Below are 24,627 nucleotides of genomic sequence, written 5' to 3'. Positions count from 1 at the left end.
AGAAACTGAGTGGTTTTCGTGTAACGTTTGTGTTTTAAATTTGTGTTACCGGATTTGACCATCTTGTAATAATGCTGCATTGTTCACATGGAAAATACTGATTATGAACTTTTCCTTTAGGTTGCCATAAAAATAATTGACAAAACACAGTTGAACCCAACTAGTCTACAAAAGGTAGGTTTTTGCATTTAATCTTCCAACCGCACTGTTTTGTTTCAGTCCCGCTTTCTATTATTAACCCTGAATGCCTGTGCTGGAGAATCTGAAGCATTGTGTACATTGTACACATCTGACTACAGTATTTAATAACTAGTTTTGTAACAGATATTTTTGACAACCCTGTAGTTATTCAAGGTGAACTGGTACAGAGCTGTGTACATGGTGTCATGTCCTCATGTCTTCTTCATGCTGGTCAACTTCGTTAAGCTTACAAATAGAAAGCTTGCCTTCTATCCTCTTAAAACTTGAAAGTACTGCCTGAATACACTGGAGGCCAGGTAGTATCTATGCCTTTCATGTAGTTTGCAGCAGGAGAGGTGATGCAGTTTTATGGAATGAATTGGGGTATGGCTGGTTTCTTCCCTCTAGCCTCAAATGTTTAATGTGTGCTGTTACAATTGTATCGCCTTATCTATTTTAGTAAGTAGTGATCAATCCTGCTCTTTGATCAAGGCAACCAGTCTGCTTTGGAGTGCCTACAGGAAGTACATTTAAATGTTCCTTTTACCTAGGACTTTTCTAACTCTGTCCTTTTAAGTGCTGTAGTCAAAAAGCTTTTTATTTACTTTTGAGTACTTTGATAAAAAGAGCTCCTTGCAATATTTGTTTGAATGAGAGAATACCCAGAACTACCTGCAAACAAAATGAAATAGCATAACTAGAGTAAACTGGAGAATATACATATTCGGATCTTATGCAAATACTAAAGAGATTGTGCAACAAGATGTTTTTATCAAAATTAATACTGCAAAAGTAAATTGGAAAAACACACAAGTTCTTATGTTCTGTGGTTTGGTTGAGAGGCAAAGAATAGCCTATAGAAGAAAGGTTCTCTCGTCTGAGCAGGTATCAGCTTCCTGCAGATTCTGTAGAGTGGGTAAAAGTAGATCATGTGGTTCCAGTTTTCTCTTTTATTTCTTTTTTATCTTAATTTCTGTAGTTATTGGTAATTTCTGGGTATGCAGAGAGGAAGTGAAATACAAATTAGGTACTGCCATGGATTAGGTAGAGTTGATTTGTGTGGCAGCTCTGTGCAACTGAGAAGACCTGAAAAAATTACTAAATGCTCGGAGCATTTGGAAGAAGAACGAAAGCTGTGTGATACGAAGGAGAAGGTTCAGGGCATGGGAAGCATGGTCAGAGAAAAGTAGAGAGGCCATTTGTTTTCAGACAAAAATGTAAAATCTTAACCCTTCAAACGTTGCTGTCTTGAGATTGGGCTCAAGGCTACCTTGAGCTCATATTAAAGTACAAAGCAAATGTTTTACAAATCACAGGTTCAGTTATCAAAGCCACAAGCTGGAAGCGTGCTTGTTGGCCCTTTGGGCCCTTTGGTTTCTGGGTTTCAGCCTGCTTGGTGTCCTCTTGTATATCTGTAATTTCATTTTTATTTACAGTTTATAAAACTAGATTATAAAGTGTGATTTGTAAATTGGTCTTGTTTTCTTTAACGGAGTCTGGAAGAATAGTACGAAACAGCAGGGTAGAAATCAGATCACATTTGGGGAGTGAGATTGCTGATGTGCTGTCCTCTCTAAGCTCATTTGTTATATGAGCGCAGAAGAAAATTTAGCAAGGTATGTCTGTTCTCAGTTCAGAAATTGAAATGAATTTTCTTAAATGCCTGTTTGCCACAGTAAGCAGAGTGAATGCACAGCACTACCTAGCAATTTTCCTTGGTTAAGGCTTTTTTTGCAAACCCTTGCCCCTTTTCCTGCAGCACTGTCAGCAGTGCCGTAGACTCATTGCTTTTGAAGCCAGTTGCACACAACCTGTAGATGCAGGGAAGCTAGGATGGAAGTACTTCTTGTCCTTGTGCTGCTGGAGAGAGCAATAAGGTATTTGAGGTATGGTGGAGAGGGAAGGGCTGCTCAGAGACAAGGGTGTGGTGCGTAGCGTCTCAGCTGCAGTGTAGCCGCATAGCCTCCTCATCCTTAGGTGGGGAAACAAATAGCGATTAAGGCTGCCAGTTCTGATTTCTTTGTATTATGTCTTCCACACTGATACTTCAGCTGCCAGAAAGAAGTTAACCTTGTTAAGGACTTGCTTTGCTTTCTGGAGCAGTAATTCTTAGTATGCCCTCACAGTAAGCTGCGGGTGGCTGCAGTCCTCACAGCTCAATATTCAACAGCGCAGCTCTTCAGAAGAGTTGGGTTTCTTGTCTGCCACTGAGGAAGTCTGGTAGCCACATGCAGCTACTCTTAACTGTTGTTTTAGGACCTAATTACTACTCTGCTGCTCTTGCTTAGTGAAGAGGAAACTGTAACTGGTACTTCCCTGCTTTGAAAGAAAAGGGAATTCTTAGAGCTTTTTTTCCCATGCTGGTGGTGTTAGTCATAATGCCTGTTGTCCACAAATGTACTTGTGTACCTAGTTCCAGTATCGGTCTCACTGGAAACAAGTGCTGATGTAGTAGTTCACTTCCTTCTAGACAAAAAAAAAAAAGTTTGTTGGGTTTCTTTTATTTATTTGTTTTCTTTTGAATTAGCAATGCCATTATATGTAAGGTTTGGGGCTTTTTTTACCAAACCCTTGTACTAGTACTATGTCACTTCTCGTTTTCCTTTTTTAGATCTTGGCTTCTCAGCCAAAGATTTTTGTTCATTATGTGCAGATGTTTTGCCACTTGTTTGGGCCGTTTTTTTGTTAAAGCTTTTCAGAGTTCTTAAACATCATTTTTAACATGGACCATGCTGTTTTTGACCTTGGGTCAATCAGTATTTTAAAAACTGCAAGAAAAGGATGAGGACTTTGATACACCTGAGAGGTGGGTCTCTGGGGGCCTCATTAAGTTCAACAGGCCAAGTGCTAGGTCCTGCACCTGGGTCAGGGCAATCCCAAGCACAAATACAGGCTGAGCAGAGAGTGGTTTGAGAGCAGCCCTGAGGAGAGGGACTCGGGAATGTTCATTGGTGAAAAGCTGAACATGAGCCAGCAGTGTGCACTTGCACCCCAGAAAGTCAGATGTGTCCTGGGCTGCATCAAAAGGAGTGTGACCTTGACCAAGCAGGTCAAGGGAGGGGATTCTTTGCTCTGCTCTCTTAAGACCCTACCTGGAGTACTGCTTTCAGTTCTGCGGCCCCAAACATAAGAATGACATGGACCTGTTGGAGCAAGTCCAGAGGAGTGCCACCAAGATGATCAGAGGGCTGGAGTACCTCTCCTATGAAGACAGGCTGAGATAGATAGGGTTGTTCCATCTGAAGAAGAAAAGGCTCCAGGGAGACCACCTACTGGCCTTCCAGTACCTAAAGGGGGTCTATGAGAAAGCTGGTGAGGGACTTTTACAAGGGCATGTGGGCATAGGACAAGGGGGAATGGCTTTAAGCTGACAGAGGGAAGATTTAGATTAGGTATTAGGAAGAAATTTTTCACTATGAGTGTGGTGAGACCCTGGCACAGGTTGCCCAGAGAGACTGTGGCTGCCCCTTCTCTGGCAGTGTTCAAGGCCATGTTGGACAGGGCTTTCAGCAGTCTGATCTGGTGCAGGGTGTCCCTGCTTGTGGCAGAGAGGTGGAAATTAGATAACCAACTTTAAGGTCCTTTCTAACCCAACCAATTCTATGATTCTCTGAAATCTAGAAGCTATTTGTATAGCAGACTAAGGATGTTTGCTTAGAATCTTTTGTAGCATCAACAGTGGAGTTACCCTTGGTGAGAGTTTGATCCAGCAGGCTTTATCTGAGTATTGGGGGTGGAAGATACCAACAGTCAATTGAGAGTGAATTAAGCAAACTCTTCCAAACTTTAAAAGCTGACCAGAGGCTTTCAGTTATATAAGCTGCCATTAAAAGTATTAGTGGAGTATTCAGAGTATATTATACATGAGTTCAGCAGAACTGAATGAAAAAATAAGCAAAAAATAGTTACAGATTCAACTACTTTTAAATTTCTGCTGATCAAGAGAGTGATGGTGAAGTAGCCTACCTTGTCTAATGATATGTGAAAAAGCTCCAGGAATAACATAGATTTTTAAAAAATAGGCAAATTACTAGTGTCTCTGGAGAAAAAGAAAACACACATGCATAGGTTTTGAAATTACTTTGCATGGCCAAAAAATGGACTTGATCAATCAATCCTGATTATTTTTAAGCAGCTTGTCATCTAGCAAAGTGTCACACAGACCTGGATAATGATAAGTAAATGTATTTGGCAAGCTGTTTGGTTTTTCTTTGTGTCCAGGTAGTGTTCTCTTCACATGGGAGAGAAGGTCTGTTGGACAGTGCAGTGAGGACTGCTCCCCAAATCTTAGCCTTTACAGAAACATCAGAAAGCAAAGAATGGTTAGAACAGCTGATCTCTAAATTCCGGTTTGGTGTTTTGGGTTTTTTTTTCCTATTTATTTATTTACATCCCACCTCTCGTTGTCTTTTATTAAAAGACACAAAGGCACAAAGATTTTGGTTTGACTGTTTGGTTGTTTTCTGTTTGTTTCCTGTATTTCACTTTGTTTTGCTTTTATTGAATAAGTGCACCTATAGGTTTTTTTTTGAGTCATTAGTAATAAGCAGACATCCTAAATGTCTTTATCTGAAATCTGACCTGAGGCGAATAGTGCAGCAGCAGTTTTTGCTTCCTTACTGTTAATAACAATGCTGCTATCTCTTATTTACAAAACTCTTTTCTCTTAAGTCTGCATTCCTGTGGAGCTGTGGACTTTCATTGTGCTTCAGTCTCTTTACATTAAGTTCAGTACGATCTGTTATGTTGCTGGTATTTCTGTAGAAGTTGATGTTAGGTTTATGATAAAACCTCTTGATTACTCCCTCTTTTTGAAGCATGTTCTTAGAAAATAATCAATGCTTAGGAACATCAACCCTCTGTAGTCTTGGGCTGGCATGGGGGGAGCTGCGGAGGCAGAACAGCTACACTCTTGACTGCCATATAGCATACTGCCTAAAAGGAGAATTTTGGGGGTTTTCCAAATACAATAACATTTGCACTTCAATAATAGTAGTAGTGATTTTTTTTTTTTTTTTTTTTGTCTTGGGTCTTTTCTGGAAGAAGTGGAACTACTTTTATTTCATCTGCTATTAACCAACTTGATTAAAAGCAGTGTTTTATATTGCAGTAACACCACCTATGACATTTTTAGTATTACACTCAGATTTAGTTGCATCTTCTAATTGTCTGCTGCAGATGAGTTTTCAGAGGGGAAGATAATTAACAGCTGGTCAGTAATAGATTTTGTTTTTATTTGTGGTTTCTTAATATGTCATTCCTGTATTATCCTCCAGTTGCAGGAGGACAGAGTTTACTCTGTGTGACAGGCAAAGTTGAACTCTTTGGAAGTAACAGCTCAAGCAAAACCTTCACGTGGGTATTGGTGCTGTCGGGGGAGAGCCAGGATCCTTACAGTCAGTGTGTGGTCTCTGGATGCAGCACCATTGATGTAATGGCATTAGGGTTGATGTCAAATGGGCAGTTAGACTTACTTACCACCCATCCTGCCAAAATAGATGTGCTGAGGTGGGCAAGGGACCTGTGACAGGAAACTTGAGAGGTAGAGTGTTTTTATTTGGGAGAGTTGTGTGTTTTGTGAAATTTTTCTATTAATTAATTCATGGACCTTGTGAGTCAGTCTGGGTTAACACCAGTGCTTACGTAAATGGAAGCAGTACAGTCCTATAGCATGGGAAGGTGGATGGTGAAGAGGGTGGTAGCAAGCTGATCCCTTTGCGGCACAACCCCTGAAGTAATGATGTTTCTTCTGTCTGCTGGGGTCAGGGAAAACACCATATTCTGTCTGTTAATTTTGGCAAGTACGTTCAGCATGCTGTACTGGCTGAGCAGGCTCAAAGGCTGGATGTCTGGCAGTGAGTCAGTGGAGCTGCAGTGACAAACTCAGGACTAGATGCTACCGTGCCTCAGTTGCCTCACAGGAACACTTCTGAATGACCAAGGGAGAGCCTCGCCTTCTCAGCTCTCCTAAAAACTTCCTCCTTGTTGGTGTAGTTGGATAACATACTTTTTGTGCAATATAAGCAGCTGATTTTTCACCTGTGAGTTCCTGTTGTAGCACAGTAGTTCCATGGCTTTAATGAAGTACTGAAGAGAGGTGAATTCATACCAGCAACATGCTGTAATGGTCTGCAGAAGGTGCTGTGGTGAGGGTTCACAAAACTTTGGAAACAGTATTTTCTGTGAAGGGATGAAAGATGATGTGAGATGTATGGGCCAGCAAGAAGCTGTACGGGCTCGTAATGGTTTTCTGGCCCCAAACGTCCGTGAACCACAGAGTTAAGATCACTTCTCTCCTGAGCTGTCTGGAGTGCTTCGTGGTTGTTTTCAGTTTTTTGAGGGTAGATTTGTTTGGGGAGGGGTGTTAAAAGAAGCAGGCACTTAAACACTTACTGAAAGAGAGAGTTATTTCAGGAAATTCACTGATATGCTGATAGTGATGTTTGCCCTTTGTGTTTAAGTATTACGAAAATCATCAGGCTTTAGAAAGAATGGGTTTTACCTGTTTCATTAACTTATTTCTTGTTTTATGTTTATTTCAGCTCTTCAGAGAAGTAAGAATAATGAAGATCTTAAATCATCCAAATATAGGTACCTTGTTTCTTTCACATAATTTCCAACTCAGGAGAAATTTAGCATTTTCACTGTTAAAATTGTTGTGGTATGATTTTAAAAGACGATTCTGCTTTAGGGTTTAAATTTCATGTAGGGTAGCAGTGATAAATACTTTTTAAGAGCTGTGTATTCAAACAGGCAAACCAAACCCAGAATACTTTGGTCCCTTTGCATAAAACTTTTGCTGTATAGCTAACTGATAATTTTGCTCCTTTTCAGCATAATACTGATTTTGACTGAATTCAGGCTCTCATTAAAAGTAAAATATACCAAAACTAAAAAGTGATCAGAAAGTTATTTCAGATTATGCTTTGAAATGATATAGTGTTGTTATAGGAATGCTAGCAAACTGACTTATAACTCATTTGTCACCATGTGTGCCAGTTCAGTGCATAAAAAGGGCTATTTTTGATGCTCAGATCTTTTAAGTTCTGTTTCAGTTACTTTTCCCATGTATGGGAAACAAAGTATTGTTTCTTGAGAAAATTTGTTCTATATGAGTTGACAGTATTTTCCATTTAAGAACAGACCAGGCTCTGTTAGGGTAATAGTCTGATGTTGTCAAGCAGTAAGCAAATAGTTTGTTTCTTTGACAGAATTCTCTATGGGGTTAACATAATACTTCTGCAACTAGTTAACTGATTAATAAATGGCTTTCTTTTCTAGTGAAGCTATTTGAAGTCATTGAAACTGACAAAACTCTCTATTTAATAATGGAATATGCAAGTGGGGGTAAGTAACTCTGCTGTGATGACACATATAAATAAACTGCCAAATGGGAGAAAGCACTTGTTTTCTTTAAAGTTTTGCTTTTAGTTTCGGCAAATATTAATGTCATGGTAGTGTAAAATGTTAAGCAAAATCTTTAACATTCTCTGGAACTTCTTTGTGCAATCTAATCAGTTAAAACTTGTAAAACTAACTTCTGAACTTACTGCAATTTAATAACATTTGCTTTATTTTCATAGCTGAAATTTAATGGGAATCTTTATTCTTCCATCGGTTGTTCCTGTCCTTTACAAATACCAACCGTCTCAATTTATTGTACTTTGCTCCCTGCCTCTGGTGTCCTATTTTGTGTAAGATAATTGGAAAAACGTGTTCAGATAAAACATTTTGTGTTTATTTAGCTGTTGCTTTCCAAAGCATGAGTACTGCAACTTCTGGTTTTTTAGATGTTGATGCCATTTGACGTGCCTTAATCACAGACCTTCTACTGTCAGGAGCTGTAGGCTTAGCAGTACGCCACTGTAGGAAGAACTGAAACACTTATTCCTGATTGGTAGGGGTGGGGAAAGCATTCATCATGCCATGTCAGACATTTCCCCCAGACCTAGAAGTAAGGTATTTGGGCTTAAATTACTCCTTGCTGGCTAAAACCTAATAGCACTCATTTTATCAATGTGACCCTTTAGCATGAGTAGCTGATAATCTCAAATAGGAGACTTTTCTTTAGTTTTGGGAGGGAGATAGGCTTCTTTTCAGAGAAAATCATCATTAAATTCTGACTTGGATGTTAAGATTTTGTGAAGTTTAATGAATTACTATAAATCAGGTAATGATTCTCTACCTGCCTATGTTTTCTTCTAGCAGCTCCCTAAATGCTCAGCCACGATTTGTCTAAACAGAAACAAAGTTTGTAAAATACTATTAAAATATTAACTGGTACAGGTGTGTGTGGAGACATCTTTATGCTGTTTGATGGTACTAGACGTTAAAGCAAAGACTATTGCCATCTAGTGATTAGCTTCTAGGAGGTAGAAAGGCCAGCAGTTCTCTAAAGCAGTGAGTCTTCCTCATAGTAATCGAGAGGTACATCCTCACTTGTCTGAAAGGCCCTGATCAGTACCCTTTGCATATGCCATGTTGTGCAAGACAGGAACACCTGTAATCCCAGTGGTAGGCATCAATTTCCCATATTTCCACTGTATCAAGATACTGGGTACACAGGATGCATATAAATTCTATGCTGCATAATGAAAGAAACTACTGCTACTACTGCGACACTTTGCATAAATTGTGAGCAAGTCTTTCTGTGGTGTAATTTTTCCTGAATTACGGAGAGAGTGTCCAGGTTTCTTCCTTCAAGGTTTTTGAAGAAAAAGCTGTGATATACAGTTGGGAACATTGTCTGAGTTGGGTATTAGATAACACACTACAGAGAAAAGTTAAGCTATTTTATAGAAAATCCTCACATTCCCTCAGATTGCTCAGCTGTTACTTTTCCTGCTGTATGATTCTGGGGGTTTTATTCCTTTTGGATGGAGTTGCTTGGTTCAAAAAATGGAGTTACTCATCTCTGCCCTTGTGAGGTGGCTATCTACAAAACAGTGTTTTCTTCCTTAGAGAATTTACATGTGTGATCCACTTCTAAAGTTTCCACTAATTTTGCATATTAGCAAAGAATTTTTTAAACTGCCTACTAGTCTGTGTTTGTAGGAGTTCTTATGTACATGACTTGGTTTTTGGTAAAGAAAATTACTCATGCTCTCACAAACATGCCAGTGTTTCCTGAGCGAGTTGGCTGCTTGTGAAGTTAAAATGTTGCAGTCCACGTTGATGTGCTATAAACTGACTAAATGAAAAAATGCCCAAACACAAGAGAGCTTTAGTATTGCTTTAATAATCTACTTTAGTCATCCACAGCCATACGACACTGGGCTTGTTCAGAAGTAATACTTCCCAGTGTATCTTACAGATCTGGTGGTTCTGTGATGGATTATGTCAGTGTGTCCAGCTAGGCTCATTATTGTGACCTTCCTTGCAGGTTCCTCTTCCAAGCTGAGGTTAAAGCTAAGGTTTCTGATTTTTATTAGAAACATTTTATGCACACGCACAAAAAAAGTTCTAGTGCTTGTATGACAGTGTTTACAAATATCATCAGGTATTCTCATATATGAAACTTTTTTTATGGGGTGAAACAAAGTCATTGTGAGAAAGTCTGTGAAGGGACTTGTGTCATCTTTATTCACAAAACAGAAGTATGTTGCTCAGTTCCCATCACAAATAATGGGAAGAATTTTTTTTTTTCTATACCCAGTTGTTATTGTGTAGAGATGACAGTGTAATAAATTGCATAGCAGTTGTGCCTTGTTCTCTTACGCTAACTGGTGATCATAAACTTGAAGTACATTTCAGTGAAGCTGCTAGGGGCAACTGCTAGAGAGAATCTCTACATTTTTGAAATTGGTGTTAATGTATCTTGTTATTGAATTGTAGGGGAAGTGTTTGACTACCTGGTTGCACATGGAAGAATGAAGGAAAAGGAGGCTAGAGCTAAATTTAGACAGGTATGTATTACATTCCTATGCATCAGCTTCCACTGTAACCTCAAGTTTTTAATGCTGAAACGAGTAAAATAGCTGTCCTTTGCATTCGACTTCTAATAATGTTCAGCATGTTGTGGACTTGTAGCCCTGAGTAATAAAATACTTGGGTTACAGTAGTACTTCAGAGGGGTTAGTAGTCCCTTCAGTGGCGCTAGTTTCCTTAGTGCTGTGGGCCAGGGTGTCCAGGATTGCCAGAACACAGTGATTGCTTAATTTGGAAGTGTATTCCATTCCAAAATGCATTTCCTCTGGGTGATTTCATATATCCTTAGTTCAGCTGGTCTCTAATGTTCTGGAAGTTATTCAGATGTAACAGGCTACAAATAGGCCGGTTTCAAAACGCAGGCAATGCATGTAACAGGAATCCATTCACATCCACCCGCTTACATGAAAAAATGCAGTTTCATAGTTGATCTAAATAGTCACTGAAAAGTAATTTCGAGGCTTGTTAGTTCAGCTTTTTTTATGATGGACAAACTAGCCCTGCAAAGATGTTGGATTTCATTGATCTGTAAAAAGCATTTCATCCTACAGAAAAGCGGTATTGAACATAAGCAGATATTTTTGTATAACTAATTTAAATCCAAATCTCTGCTCTTGTAGCATCTAGAGTTTCAGTTACAGATATGACTGGTCTAATAACTTTTTGGTTTCTGCTATTGTGCAGAAATTTGTAAATGCTTACTTTATTTTCATGCCTTTGGTCACTTGGATAGCCTAGATAATGTTGTGAAAAGTAGTAAGTATCAAAATTATGCTTCAGCTTGATGCTTTATGAAGTGAAATACTGAATAAGGGCAAGAGTGTTTTATTGAATAGCATGTAGGGGTTTTAAACTGGTGAAAAGCGGCAATGACATGACAGTTTCAGTGTTGGGAGGCTCTAACAGCTTCACTTCTTAAGCTTAGCCATGCAAAAGTAGAAAAAAATTGATGTAATATATGAGACTTCCAGGAAATTCATCAGTGACTTTCACAAAATGCCTTGTAAAGAAAACTTTTACACTTCTCTAGTGTAGGTAGTGTGACCAAAAGGAACAATTTGGGAACCAGGAAACTGTGCCACAACTGTCTTGCCCCCTCTGTGTCATACAGTAAGAATTGTCTGAAAGCAGTATAAGGAATAAGGTCAAAAGTAGCAATGAAAGAAAAACAGAAGTGTATTTAACCCAACATAAGGAATGTTTTTGTGAGATCCTTGTTCCTTTGTTTTCTCTCATCTCTTTAACTGTTGTATTTATTCTCTTTAATCTTTTGGAAGAAAAAGGAAAAAGAGTCACAACAAATAGGACAGCCCCAAAGTGGCTGCAGACTTCATATCCCCATAAGTCATTTGTCATTGCTGGGGTTATACAGCTTGGTAGTAAGGAAATTTTTTCTTCCTCTTTAACAACATGTTACATATCTTCTTAAAGCTGCTTCCCTCCCTTTCATATTCTGGCAGGTAGAGCGCTTGCTTTTGTGGTTGAGGGTTTCTGGTGTGTGTTTCTGTGCTGTGTTGGAGTAGATGTGATGGGTTGTGGAGCAGTTGTTCCCACTTCAGCCATCTCTTCTAAATCCCAGACTGTTGACTTGCTCTTTGTAATGTTACTTGAAGAGCTTCAGAGTAACTTGAAAGGATTTGCTGTTCTCTTTCAGATGTGAATATTGAAAACTTCTACCGGTATGGTTCTCTGCTCTTGATCCTCCATTTCTTTTGTCAGGAGCTGTGTGGAAAAAGATCTTGCAGTAATTCCGTTGAAAATTGCTTGTTTGTTCAACAGTTACCACCCCCTTCCCCCTTTTTTTTTCCCCTAACAATTCAACTGCCATTTAAGTGAGAACTTGTGGAAACAGGTCAAACATGTTTTACAGGTACACTCAGTGCTTAATTTTATGGGATAATGTGGGTAGTACAAGATATATGTAGCTTCATTTTTCAAAAACAAATGTGAAGAGAAAGGCTATGAAAGGTAATTACCTGCTGAGCTGGGTATTTGGCTTACCAAGATCTGATTTTTATGCAGATTGTCAGCTTGGGGTTTTTTTGTTTGTTTGTTGGGTTTTTTTACATTGGTAGAGTAAATGCTGTTTATAAAGATAAAGAGATGGCCTCACTTGAATTCACTGAAATACAAAGAAGCGTGTTTTCAGTTTCTTCTTACAGGTTTTATCTCCTAGTGCAGGCAGCTGTGCTCTCTCCTTCCTTAACAGCTGACTTCAGGCTATGGAGCTCAACCAATTTTGGAGGACTTTGATCTCAAGGATGGGAGGTTCCTGAGAGCTGCAAAAGCATGAGCATCTGGACAAAAAGAGAACTTTAGTAATAACCCAAGGAGAGAAACTATAGCACGAGCTCATTGTGCTTTGCTGGAAAGAAGAGCATGCATGCAGGACAGAAGTCAGGCAACTTTGATCAGAGCTTGGCATTTATTAGAGGTTAGGACTCTGGCTGTGGGACAGTGTCAAAGGAAACTAGATCTTACTGGGTTTACAGGTCATAAAACTATTCATTTTACCTTGCTGTGGTCCCAGAATAGCTTCATATAGCTTGTAGCCATTGTTGGAGGGAGAATGTTCTCTGTAGGCTTTTTATCTGATTCAGTGCAGCTGTTTTTATGTTAGAGACTTAGAACATAATAGGGAATTAATTCTTTTTTTTTGGTTGATTTGCTAACTGGTTTAACAGAGAGTGGCTCTCTAAACTGAAGCAACATTTGTGCTGTGGTATTGAACTGAGTTCTTACAGTAGGTTGTATTGTATGTTGTTTTCAGGTCATATATCTTCTTTCAGTAGATGGGATTTCTGGATCAAACACTTGTGTTTTATCTGAGAAGGCACTTCCTTTCTAGCTGACAAAGAGCAGAATTTGGTAATTCTCCCCTCTGCTTGTTAAAAAAAAAAAAAGAAATCTTTTTTAGTTCAGTTTGTTATGCATAGTTCAGGTTTTTAGCAGGAAAAAACAATGTTGTGCTTGACAAGGAACACAGGAGAGAGTACAGACACTAAAAATACAGCCATGCTCTCTGCAGTTCTCCATTTCAAACTCCTTTTGTGCAGCCATGTGTGAGAAATTCAAATCCAGAATGTCTTGCATTCTTAATGTCACCTCATTTTTCTTCCACTATTACAGACTTACAAGCAGTACTGGTTCAGTCTTTTTTCCATAGAAAAATCTGATTCAGGGGGAAACCCTCTGAATGAAAAATGCATGTGCATTTATTCCCTCACTTTACTGCAGCCAATTAGATCTGGCCTCCTTTCCTCTTCCCACAGTTTTCATGCAGATGCAGTGTAGAATTTTTAATGCAGGTAGATGTTAGGACAGGTCTTGGAAAACTGGTCCAAAATGTGGAAGGGACCTTGAGAGGTCATTTATCTATCCTTTTGTCATTTAATCCATATGAAGAATGGTTTATCTGCCTAGAGATAACTTGTTCTTTAAAACCTGTGATTATACAGAATCCCTCCCAAAAAATTAATTTCAATCCTTCGGTTGTTGCTTCTAGCAGAAAAGGTCTGCTTTTCTTCCCTCCTTCTTCCCACCTGCCAAGCATCAGCAAATTTCTCATGCTGAAGTAGGCTGGGGGTGAAGGAGCTATCAGTGGAAATAGTGATGGAAAGTGGAAGACAAGGGAGTCAATCCAGTGCAGTTTTGTGCTATTTTTCATTCAGTTATGAGAGCTGTTCTTCAATTATTAATGTCATATGCATCACATTATTTCTCTTCCATTTAGATTGGACTCACTTCTGCAGTCTCTGTGCTATTCTGTTGCAGAGTAGTTCAGAAGCATCTATAAAGGAAACTAGTGATTGATCATCTGCTAGACCTTCTGCTCTTAGCTGGAGTAAAAGCAGTTTAGAAGCAAGTGGTATGGTGCCATGTCTCTGCAGTCCTGAATAAAGCTTGGGGTGTTTGTCATGCTGTCAGCCTTGGAAGGCCCTGCAGAATGAGCTCGTGACTGGCGCTGAAGTAATGGTAGCAGAGAAGAAAGGAAGGAAAACCAAAAGGATGGTACAAGTGGTGGTGTGGGAGCACTTCGGCAGTTTCAGTAACTGTAAAAAGCTGAACTTGGAGTCTGTAAGAGGGAACCAGTATATGAAGGAACAAGCAGAAACAGATTGAAATGGTAGGGAATGGAAATACTTCACCTTTCCATAAATTGCTTGGTGTCTGAGGTGGCATTTTTTTCACGTGCGTAATTCAGTAATACTGGGACACAAAGACACTAACATTGGTGTTTTAAGCGTCATGCAAAATTGACTGGTTAGGTCAGGCAGGTCTCTGACCTACCAAGAACCTTACTTTAACCTACTCTAAATACAGGGAGAAAGAAGTATTGTTCTCACTAGTACAAGAGATCCTTCTGCTAAGCTGGGCAGTCTGATGACGAGTTATTTTTGTAACAGTAATGATACCTCATCTTTCTGTCTTGGACACCTTCTTAAGAATGGAAATACATCATGTAAACGTAGTTATTACAGTAAATTACTTTTATGTGCACTTGATGTGCAGTCCCAATTTTAAGAAGTTGTAACATCTGGCTCAATTCTGACCACGTGCACGTGACAGTAAAACATATTTGAGTGCATTTATGATCATGTAACAATAACCGTTTCCATACATGTAGAGCTTCAGCAGTGCTTCTGACTCTAAAGGAATGTACTAGGACACTGTACTGTGTAAATAGCTTATATAGCTTGCTATATAAAGCAGGAAGAACTCCATGATACTTGGAAATTATGATGGAAGAAATTATTCTGTTACATGTGAGACACAGTGTATTTTCCATCGACCTTGCTCTTCTTGTACAAAATACAATAAACCATATGCACTTTGACAGCACACCTGAAATGCACAGTTGCTTTTCACTGCAGAAGTTTTGACAAACAAGCTGTTTCCCACTAGTTTCTCTAATAGCTAAGCCCATTTCTTACTCTTTTCTTTCTGTGCTGCAGCATGAAGAATTGCCTTTGGAGAGGGCCTGGAAAACTTCAGTCTAGAGGGAAAGCTTTTATGGCTGTGAATAGTATTGGAATGGAAATACTTCAGTAACCTTTCTGAAAGTCATTGCTTCTACTGGTCTATAATTAGCCACACAGGAAAAACAAAATTCTCTTTCAAGTGTAGTAGAAACGAAATAGATCAAATAACAAACACCTAAGTTACTTCGCAGCCCTTCCCCAAATATGTTGGCCACTGTAATAGTTTGTCAGGTAGCTCTAAGTTCATAACTTTTGTAAAAATGTCGAACTTCGTGATTGAAACTCTGGTTTCTTTGAAATGTCACTTACATAATTGGACTTGTTTTCTATCCAGATAGTATCTGCAGTGCAGTATTGCCATCAAAAGCATATTGTTCATAGAGATCTCAAGGTGAGTAGGAAAAAGTGTGTGACGTGTGTACCAGCTTCTATACCTGTGGGTCTGATCTTTATTGTGCCACTAAAATGTAGTATAAATTCAGTTTTCTGAGTTACTTTTTGAATGTGTTTTGAGGGATATTTACAGTATTGTTGCAAGTTCTGAGAATGTTTACAGTATAGAACCATTTCAAATAAAAAGGATTTGTAAGGCTTTTATTTATTAGTAATTTAATGGCTGCTAAAAGATAGTATCTCTCCCTGTGGTCAGATTCAGATCTGATGCAGGTCAGTGTTAGCTGAGAGATCTGAAAAGAAATAAGGGTAGTTTGTTAGAGGTATGAAGGTATGAAAAGTTTTGGTCTTGGACCAGTCATGATGATGAAACTGAGGTATGGCTTCTTTGTAGCTCAGCATGAAATTATATGTCCCTTCTTTAAACTGTGCCTTTTATATTAATAGTGTTGCCACATAACTTACTTAACATATAATAGCTTCATGATGTCGAACTACCCACCACCAAAAAAAAAAAAACCTTCTTGAGAAAAGTTTAAAGGTTATGTGTATTACCAAACTTTTGCAATAATGCCACATAAAGTAAGGATAGTGATACTGTATCTTGTTTTCATCGTAATGGATAAAAATGTAAGTTATAGTAGCTCAGGATGCATTTTCATGGAGAAAATGGATAGGTGGTAATAACACAGTTTTCAGGTAGCATAGCAGTTCCCATAGTCTGAAACCATTGTAGAGAGATTTTTAAAATAGGGGATCCATGAATGATAGACTAAAGCGTACCAAAAGACTTTGCAAGTAAGGGAATGTTAATAGGTTTTCCAGCTTTTTGCCTTTTAAGAATGAGTAAAAACAGTAGCATTCTAAATCAAAGTAATTTATCTTTCAAACCATTCTTTCTCTTCCAGGCTGAAAATCTATTGCTAGATGCGGATATGAATATTAAAATAGCAGACTTTGGGTTTAGTAATGAGTTTACAGTCGGAAATAAACTGGACACCTTTTGTGGCAGCCCACCATACGCTGCTCCAGAGCTCTTTCAAGGGAAGAAATACGATGGACCTGAAGTAGATGTTTGGAGTTTAGGTGTTATTCTTTATACTCTTGTGAGTGGATCTCTTCCTTTCGATGGACAGAACTTAAAGGTGTGTTTTTGTAGAATACATCGGGCATGTTTATCTAATGCTTTAAGTAGTTTGCTGCTTACGGCTTACAGTCTGCTCTTCTGTTACCAAGGAACTTCGAGAAAGAGTGCTCAGGGGAAAGTACAGGATTCCTTTCTACATGTCCACAGACTGTGAAAACCTCCTCAAACGTTTCCTGGTGCTAAACCCAACAAAAAGAGGCACTCTAGAGGTAATGGCACAAATAAGGTGCATCAGAAAGCTAGACACTATATTTTGCAAACTGTATTCTTGAGCTGTAACCTATTATTGTCATACCATTCCTGAATAGTTTATTTGGGGTAGGTTTGGGGCAGGGAGGTTGTTGAGTAGAGCATATGACTGGTTTTTTTTTTTTGTTTTTTTTAAGATTTTATTTACTATGGTTACAAAGCACTTGACTCCACAGTTGCTTTCAAAATAAATGTGAGACTACACTGCATATGTCATACAGCTTTTCCTGAGGGATTACCTTGTTGATTCCTGCATAAATAGATGATAATTTCCACATTTTCAAATGTGAACTGCAATTACTAGCTGCTAGGTTATGATGTGTTTGCCTTTCACACGCATTTTTGTACCATTATGGAGGAGGAAGGCCAAAACAATACTGACTTTTATGGGCGTCCGCAGTCGAGCCTGGGCCTACTAGGCTTGAGAGTTGGCACACTGCTCCTGGTCTGTGTTACGGGCTTTTAGCTTTCAGCTATGTGCTAGAATGCAGCTGGTTGGGAAACAGCTCAGCTTGATGTACATAGTTGATTCTCCTCAGTGGAGCAAAACAAAACTGAGTAAGTGCTGGGGCCTGTTCTGGAAAAGAAAAATTAGAAAAGTCCTTAGTGTTCGGTAGATGAGGGAGCTGTTATTTCAACAGCTCATTTTCTTTGCTGGTAAATACATTGTACCAACAAACTCTGTTTTTTTTTTAATAGCAAATCATGAAGGACAGGTGGATCAATGCAGGGCATGAGGAGGATGAACTTAAACCTTTTTTTGAACCAGAATTAGACATCTCGGACCAGAAAAGAATAGGTAATGAAGTCTTTTTCAGAATATAATGCTGTTTACATGATGGGTGGCTGGGTTTGGTTTTTGGTTGGTTTTTTTAACTTGCCATTTTGGAAAAAGCTGCTGATCTTTTAATATTGGTATTTTATCAGGCTTATGTTCTCACACTTAATTGATTTGTTTAATTCTTTAAATGTTCCATTTTTTTCTCTTCAACTTCAACACTCAGCCAGCCTAAACATCAGAGTGTTTCCGTTACTTACAGAATATGTATTTGGTTTTTAGATATTATGGTAGGAATGGGATATTCTCAAGAAGAAATTCAAGAATCCCTTAGTAAAATGAAGTATGATGAAATCACAGCTACATACTTACTGCTAGGAAGGAAATCATTGGAGGTAAGTACCATTCTTACAAATGCAATGAAATAAAGAAATTGGAAAGGGTTCTTAGTAAAGTTAAAAGCAAAAATTAAGTATAAAAGTATAGCCACTTGCATTCCTGCTCAAAAGTCCATTACACTTAAAATCATGTTATTCTCCTCATCAGTGTCAACTGTCCAGATGATGCTGTGTGTTTGTTCTCACCCTGATATGAGTCAGTAAACTCTTGCCTTTATGCTTCCCAAAACTACTCTGCTCAATCAGAAGTCACTCCTCTTTGTATGCCAGGTACTGTCCTGTCTAGTCCAGGATCTCAAGTGTGAGTGTGCCAGCTGTAAATATTTTAAGAGAACCAAGGACAAAACCTGTCAACCTGAAAAAGTTATTGCATTGTAGATTACCTTTTCATATGATGCTGAGAGGGTTTGACATCAGTAAGCTGCTCTTGATTCCTCTGCTGGAGAAGTTGATATGGTGGCTTCTACAAAATGCATCCTCTCTGAGGAGAAGTTACTGTAGAGATACAGATACTGAAAGTAGAGATAGATTTTCTCTATTGGATTGTCCTTTGAGGAGCTGCAAATTCTGCTGAATTTTACCTAAGAAAGTTGCACAAGAATCTAAGAGAAGTTGGGGTCTCTAAGCAACTTCCTTGCTGTCACAAAATTTTCTGTGTAGTAGAGCCATCTTTCTTTTGCTTCCCTGTTAATGCTCCCATAATGTGGTAGATGTTTAACTTGTTTTGTCTGAACTCCTTGTTTTAATATTCTCATTTGTATTGTAGTTGGATGCAAGTGATTCAAGCTCCAGCAGCAATCTTTCACTTGCCAAAGTTAGGCCAAGTAATGATCTTAATAATAGCACTGGACAATCTCCTCATCACAAAATTCAAAGAAGCATATCTTCTAGCCAGAAACAGCGGCGGTACAGTGATCATGGTGAGCAATTCTCATTTTCAGTGTTGTAGAATATAGTGAGTTCGAGTTCTGTTCAGTTTCTGAATTTGTCTCCATCCCCCGAAGGTAAGGAGGGTGACAACAACTGTGTAGCTCACAGCATGGTGGCTAAATAATTTACTGAATAACTAATACTTTTTAAAAATTGGTTTTGTTACAAAGCTTTCAAAGACAGCTTCTAGAGGAATGCTGAGTACACCAGTTTAATTCTCACTTTCTGCTTTGTGTTGTCCCTTGCATTCCTGACTGTGCTGGGAAAGTCTTGTTACAGAAATTGAAGAGAATGATGCAACTCCCTTTTTCATGAAAAACACAGCACTCCTCCCCCATGCTCTTTTTTGTCTGTTCAGCTTTTGTTTTCTTTTGACACTAGTAGGTCAGCTTGTGTCTAAAACTTGAAGAAATGTCAGTTTACCAATATTTCTTGTTTCCTGTTTCCTGAGAGTAGTGCCACTTGATTGTCCTGCAGGAATTAAATTTCTAAAGAACAGTTTTTCAGACAAACTTGGAAGTCTTCTGCTTAAAGAGTGTGCAAGACAGTAGCTTAGGATTGTCTAAATATCTAAACATCTTCCTGCTCAGACACTTAACTCATAAAAGGAATTTCTGTTCAGGACTGCCTTTTAATACCTCAAGTGCATTCAGAGGTTGGTTTTCTTAAGGATTCTTCTGGGATGATGGTTACCACGTTTTGTGATACTTTTTAATATATATATATGTTTTACATATATGTATATGTATTTTTGTGTCTATACACATACACTTTTTGATTAAGTGTTATTAAAACACCAGTTACAAAGTTGATACATCTAGATATGTCCTCTTCTGTGTCTTCTGAGGAGGTATAATTGGGGCAGCAGAAAACACAGTCCTGACATCCCCACAGGCTTCTCCCAGTGTCCAGGAACCTAGTAAAGCAAGAGGGAGCTTGGGACTGTTGAAGGGGCTGCCCCATTCTCAGGTGTGCTGGAGAGGTTTTCTGTTCCTGGCATAGCTGGGGAGGCTGGTGGCAAACCGCCACTGCTTCTGGGCTTTTCCGGGAGCACAGGCCACTGGCCATTAGAGCTGATGGTGGCCCAGGGCTCTGTCACCAGGTGCCTGTCTCAGGAGCCCAGTTTTACCGGAAATTAGCTTGAACAGCGTGTGTCAGATTTGTGCTAATGAAGAGTTGTCTGGTTTGAATGAGTCAGACTTCTTAAGTGTCTTTAAGATAATGGGTTTTTCCTAGCAAGTCAAACCAGTGTCAGTACTCAAACACCAGAAGCCTCCATGAAATGCATGGTTCTCTCACGAAAATCAAGTAGTATCTTCACCTAGAAAGGCTTTTGTTTTTCACAGTATTTTACAACAGTATTTGTTGTCCAAAATACATTTAATTTTGATAAATAATTACCTTTTCTTCAAGTCTGATTCCCGGTGTCCCCATGATTCTTGGGTGTGAATACATTTCCACTGTAATGAAACATAGCTACTGAACTTCTGACAAGAAAAATCATTTTCCTGTTTTTTGTTTTTTAAGCTGGACCATCCATCCCCTCAGTAGTGGCGTATCCCAAAAGAAGCCAGACTAGTACTACAGACAGTGACCTCAAAAAGGAAGGAATTCAGTCAAGAAAATCCAGCAGTACTGCAGTTGCAGGAAGAGGAATTGCACCAGCTAGTCCAATGCTTGGAAATGCCAGTAATCCCAATAAGGCTGATATTCCTGAACGTAAGAAAGGTTCAGCTGTTCCTAGTGTAAGTAAAAACACTTACTTATTACAAACATGAAATATTTCTGAGGGGTAAAAAAAGTGTTAAACCTGTGATTTATCAGTGGTGCTGATTGTACTTCTCATTCATCAAGACTAAATGTAGATATCTCATATAGTTGCTTTTTTTCTCCTGCATCAGTCAGCTCCTCAAGTTACCTCTTAATAATTATGAAGGAGTTAGTAGGTATTAATGGTTAGCACTAGTAGCTATTAGTGAACAGGCATAATTTGGGTATTTAAAAAAAAAAAAATAATAAAACCAGGAAGAAAGACACTGAACTCAAAGGCTGTCCACTGAAATTTTGCATGAGTTATTTCTGATACCATCAGCTACTCTTCTGTTGCCTCTGTACAGAACAATGAAATCTCTGTTTTTATTATCCTGTTTTACAGTTCCATGTATATAAGAAGTCACCTAATCTTTGCTTTCAAACAGGCTATTTGAAGTCATAGTTACGTATATTAAGATTATTAAGGAAACATAGCTCTAAAAACATTTGAAAATGTAATTCAACCTGTATTGAAAATCAGTGTGCCTGACTTTTTTTTTCTTCTGGGCTTCTCTCACCTGCCCTAAATCTCAACAGCAACAGCAAAAAAACTTCACTACAGTGCATAACTAGTGAATTTACAGGGTTGAGCAATAGGCAGTGTGTCAAAAGACAGAAAATTCTTTGTTCCGCTTGGCTTTTAACGTGTATGCTCTGTGGTGCCTCCCTCTGAGGCAAAGTTGGAAATCTGTTTTCACTTAATAACTCGAGTCTTGTAACATTTAATTGCTGAATCTTGAGGGTTTGTATTGAAAAACTTCCTTTTTTACAGGAGAAATAACTTCCCAGTCCCTTATTCAACTTGCAATGGAGTGGTTTAAGTTTTGGGGTTGTTTTTTGTTTGTTTTTTAAAACTTATACGACAAAACTGTCATGTTTGGTCATATACTCAGCACCCTTGCTTAGAACAAATGAGAACAGAACTTCCTGCGCTCACAGCTTTTTGACAGCCTAAAGCAAAAGAAGTGAAACAGGATTTGTTTTACTTCTTTAGCTCTGTATTGTCACTTGGCTCAGTGGCTGATAGTGACTTGGCTGGAGGATCTCAGTCAGAGAGATTCCTTGGAAAGGCATGTCTTCTACTGTAGCAGCTGTTATTCATAAATGTGAACAAGAGAACACAATTTTGGTGTACCCGCTCTTTGCCTTGGTTTTTGATCAGTCCAGAAACCATTTGGATTTTGTTTCATCTTACATGACAGATCTTAACTACTGAGTCTCAAAATGGTAGGATACTCAAAATAATTTTGGCCTGCACTGAACTTCACTCAATACTGTGTAGTCCTTTATTCAAGAGCTTTGCATCACCTTTCCAGCATATTTTACATTTAGTATCTTTAGTGTTTTGATCTGCTTTTCTACACCACTCCCAAATTCTGGGGTTTTATTCCAGTAGTCTTATTTCAAATTTCATGCTACTTTAGCTGAAATAAAATTTGAGGTTGTAACCATAGGATACTTCTCTATTCAGTGTGCAGTTGATCCAACTGATCTTTTAGAAGCAGTGGTACAAGGTGGTGAGCATGGAATTGGATTTGTGATGTTATTCAATAGTTAGTGTTTAAAATTGTCTCTGTTCTTAGCTCTTTAGTCAGACAGTGCAAACTCCAGCACCCACTTCCCCCAGTAAAGATTAGTCTTTTGCTTTCTGGCATTCTGGGGATGTGGGGGTGGAGGGAACAACTGACTTCTTACACAGTTCCTGAAACTAATTAGGGAGTTCTATTTCTTACAGTTTTCTTGTACATCTAGAAGGTGGGGGGGTGGGGGGGGGTGGGAGAAGAGATGATGGAGTTTCCATATTGTCCTGAAGTTGAGAAAACTTTTGAGGTAGAGGGATTTTGTTCTCACTGAGCACTTAAGTCTTAAAATCAGTGATAAGATGAGAAAATCACTGAAGAGACAGAAAAATACTGTTTTTAAAAAAAAAAAAAGGAAAAGGAAAATAGTAGAAGTGGTCTTTACTGCACACCCTTATCTGGGTGTGTGCTGTTCTTATTAAATAACAAAACTTGCAAGCATGCACTTAAGGATAAGAGTTGTGCTTGTAGAGTGGAAAGCTAAGTCTGGGTTGGAGTAAGGGGCTCCAAGCTGTACTTGTAAAGTTGACAGTGTGTTTGAACTCTTGCAAGCTAAATAGTTCTGCAGGTTGAACAAGTGCACATCAAGAACCAGAAGTTCATTGGGCAAATACCAAGTTAATAACAAAAACCTGCTACAGGGGTTGCATAGTTAGCAGCAACTAATAACTCCCTGCTTTAACAACTCCTTGTTTATTACTCACAGCTTTGGATTTTTCCTCAGTGCTTGTAATAAGGCTGCCCCGGAGCCCTTAGCATACCTTTAGGATGACTGGAAGAGGAGAATAGATAGTATGTTTGGAAAATAATTTAGGACCAAAAAATGTACTAGTGCCCTTAAGTAGATAGATTGGTTCATTAGTGTAAGTCAGAAGCTGACTGTTAGAAAGTTTTTTACATCCGTCCTTGCCCTGGTGTCTCTTAATGTGAAAATAACCTCCCTAAGCAGTGGGCACAAATTGATCCTTTGTGCTGTGATTGGACCTCGTGTATATGTTCAGAAGTCTCAACATGTGCTTTTGCAGTGTCAACACCTCCTGCAAAAAAAGGGAGGTGATGCCACAAGGATGAACTTACACAGCTAACCCTGACCCTAGGGGTTGTCATTCAGTCAGGGAGTGTGGTGTGACACCAGTTTCAGGCTTCGTGCGCTGTGCACCTGTACAATTTAGTCATGTGAGGTGGGCTGATGCCAACCTTATGAAGTTTAACCATGCCAAGTGCAAGGTCCTACACCTAGGTCAGAGCAATCCCAAGTGCACCTACAGGTTGGGTGGAGAAGAGACTCAAAGCAGCCCTGTGGAGAAGGATTTGGGGGTGTTGGTCAATGAGAAACTTAACATGAGCCAGCTTTAGTGTGCACTTGCAGCCCAGAAAGCCAGCCGTATCCTGGGCTGCATCAAAAGGAGCGTGACCAGTAGGTTGAAAGAGGTGATCCTGCCCCTCTACTCTGCTCTTGTGAGACCTCACCTGGAGTATTGTGTGCAGTTCTGGTGTCCTCAACATAAAAAGGACATGGTAGTGTTGGAACAAGTCCAGAGGAGGGCCACGAAGATGATCCGGGGACTGGAGCACCTCTCATATGAAGACAGGCTGAGAAAGTTGGGGCTGTTCAGCCTGGAGAAGAGAAGGCTGCATGGAGACCTCATAGCAGCCTTGCAGTATCTGAAGGGGCCTGTAGGGATGGTGGGGAGTGACTCTTCATCAGGGACTGTAGTGACAGGACAAGGGGTAATGGTTTCAGACTTAAACAGAGGAAGTTTAGATTGGATGTAAGGAAGAAGTTCCTTACTGGTGGTGAGGCACTGGAATGAGTTGCTCAGGGAAGTTGTGAATGCTCCATCCCTGGCAGTGTTCAAGGCCAGGTTGGACAGAGCCTTGGGTTACATGGTTTAGTGTGAGGTGCCCCTGCCCATGGCAGGGGGGTTGGAACTAGATGATCGTAAGGTCCTTTCCAACCATAACTGCTCTATGATTCTATGTCCAGAGATTAATAGTCTGTAGACTTGCTGAAGAAAGTCATAGCTGAAGAACTTCCTCGATGAATCACGAAAGGTTGTACACTAAAAAGTGTAAAGGCACCTAAACCCATGACTGCATTCTTGTTAAAACTAAAATTTGAAAGCTTGAAATGCTCAATCTTCTCTCATGGCCTCTGAAATATGAGCCAAACAGAAAAAAAAATGTATCCTGATGCATGTGTCTGCGCTCCAGAAAGTGCTGGGAAAGTGCGTCTTTAGAGTCCTCTGCG

The 24,627-nt window shown here is 39.2% G+C and overlaps 1 protein-coding gene across 13 annotated transcripts in view; it reads left to right on the top strand.

The window, feature by feature from the left end:
* The window catches only part of MARK3 (microtubule affinity regulating kinase 3), a 62,760-nt gene that overhangs the window by 19,274 nt on the left and 18,859 nt on the right, over window positions 1-24,627 (top strand). For 12 of the 13 annotated variants that reach the window (XM_065685049.1, XM_065685045.1, XM_065685055.1 and 9 more), the window contains 11 exons: window positions 121-174; window positions 6,723-6,771; window positions 7,462-7,527; window positions 10,015-10,085; window positions 15,424-15,480; window positions 16,391-16,627; window positions 16,719-16,838; window positions 17,578-17,677; window positions 17,939-18,051; window positions 18,821-18,974; window positions 20,512-20,729. In XM_065685049.1, coding sequence (XP_065541121.1) covers window positions 121-174; window positions 6,723-6,771; window positions 7,462-7,527; window positions 10,015-10,085; window positions 15,424-15,480; window positions 16,391-16,627; window positions 16,719-16,838; window positions 17,578-17,677; window positions 17,939-18,051; window positions 18,821-18,974; window positions 20,512-20,729 — 1,239 coding nt within the window. Of the gene's footprint in view, window positions 1-120; window positions 175-6,722; window positions 6,772-7,461; window positions 7,528-10,014; window positions 10,086-11,788; window positions 12,542-15,423; window positions 15,481-16,390; window positions 16,628-16,718; window positions 16,839-17,577; window positions 17,678-17,938; window positions 18,052-18,820; window positions 18,975-20,511; window positions 20,730-24,627 lie in introns of those variants that run through there. The other variant, XM_065685057.1, reaches the window with a different exon arrangement.

This window comes from Lathamus discolor, chromosome 6 (assembly GCF_037157495.1).
Source record: "Lathamus discolor isolate bLatDis1 chromosome 6, bLatDis1.hap1, whole genome shotgun sequence".
In the NCBI taxonomy this organism is placed as follows: Eukaryota; Metazoa; Chordata; class Aves; order Psittaciformes; family Psittacidae; genus Lathamus; species Lathamus discolor.
The sequence above is the reverse complement of the archived record's forward strand: the minus strand, read 5'-3'. Positions and strand labels throughout refer to the sequence as shown.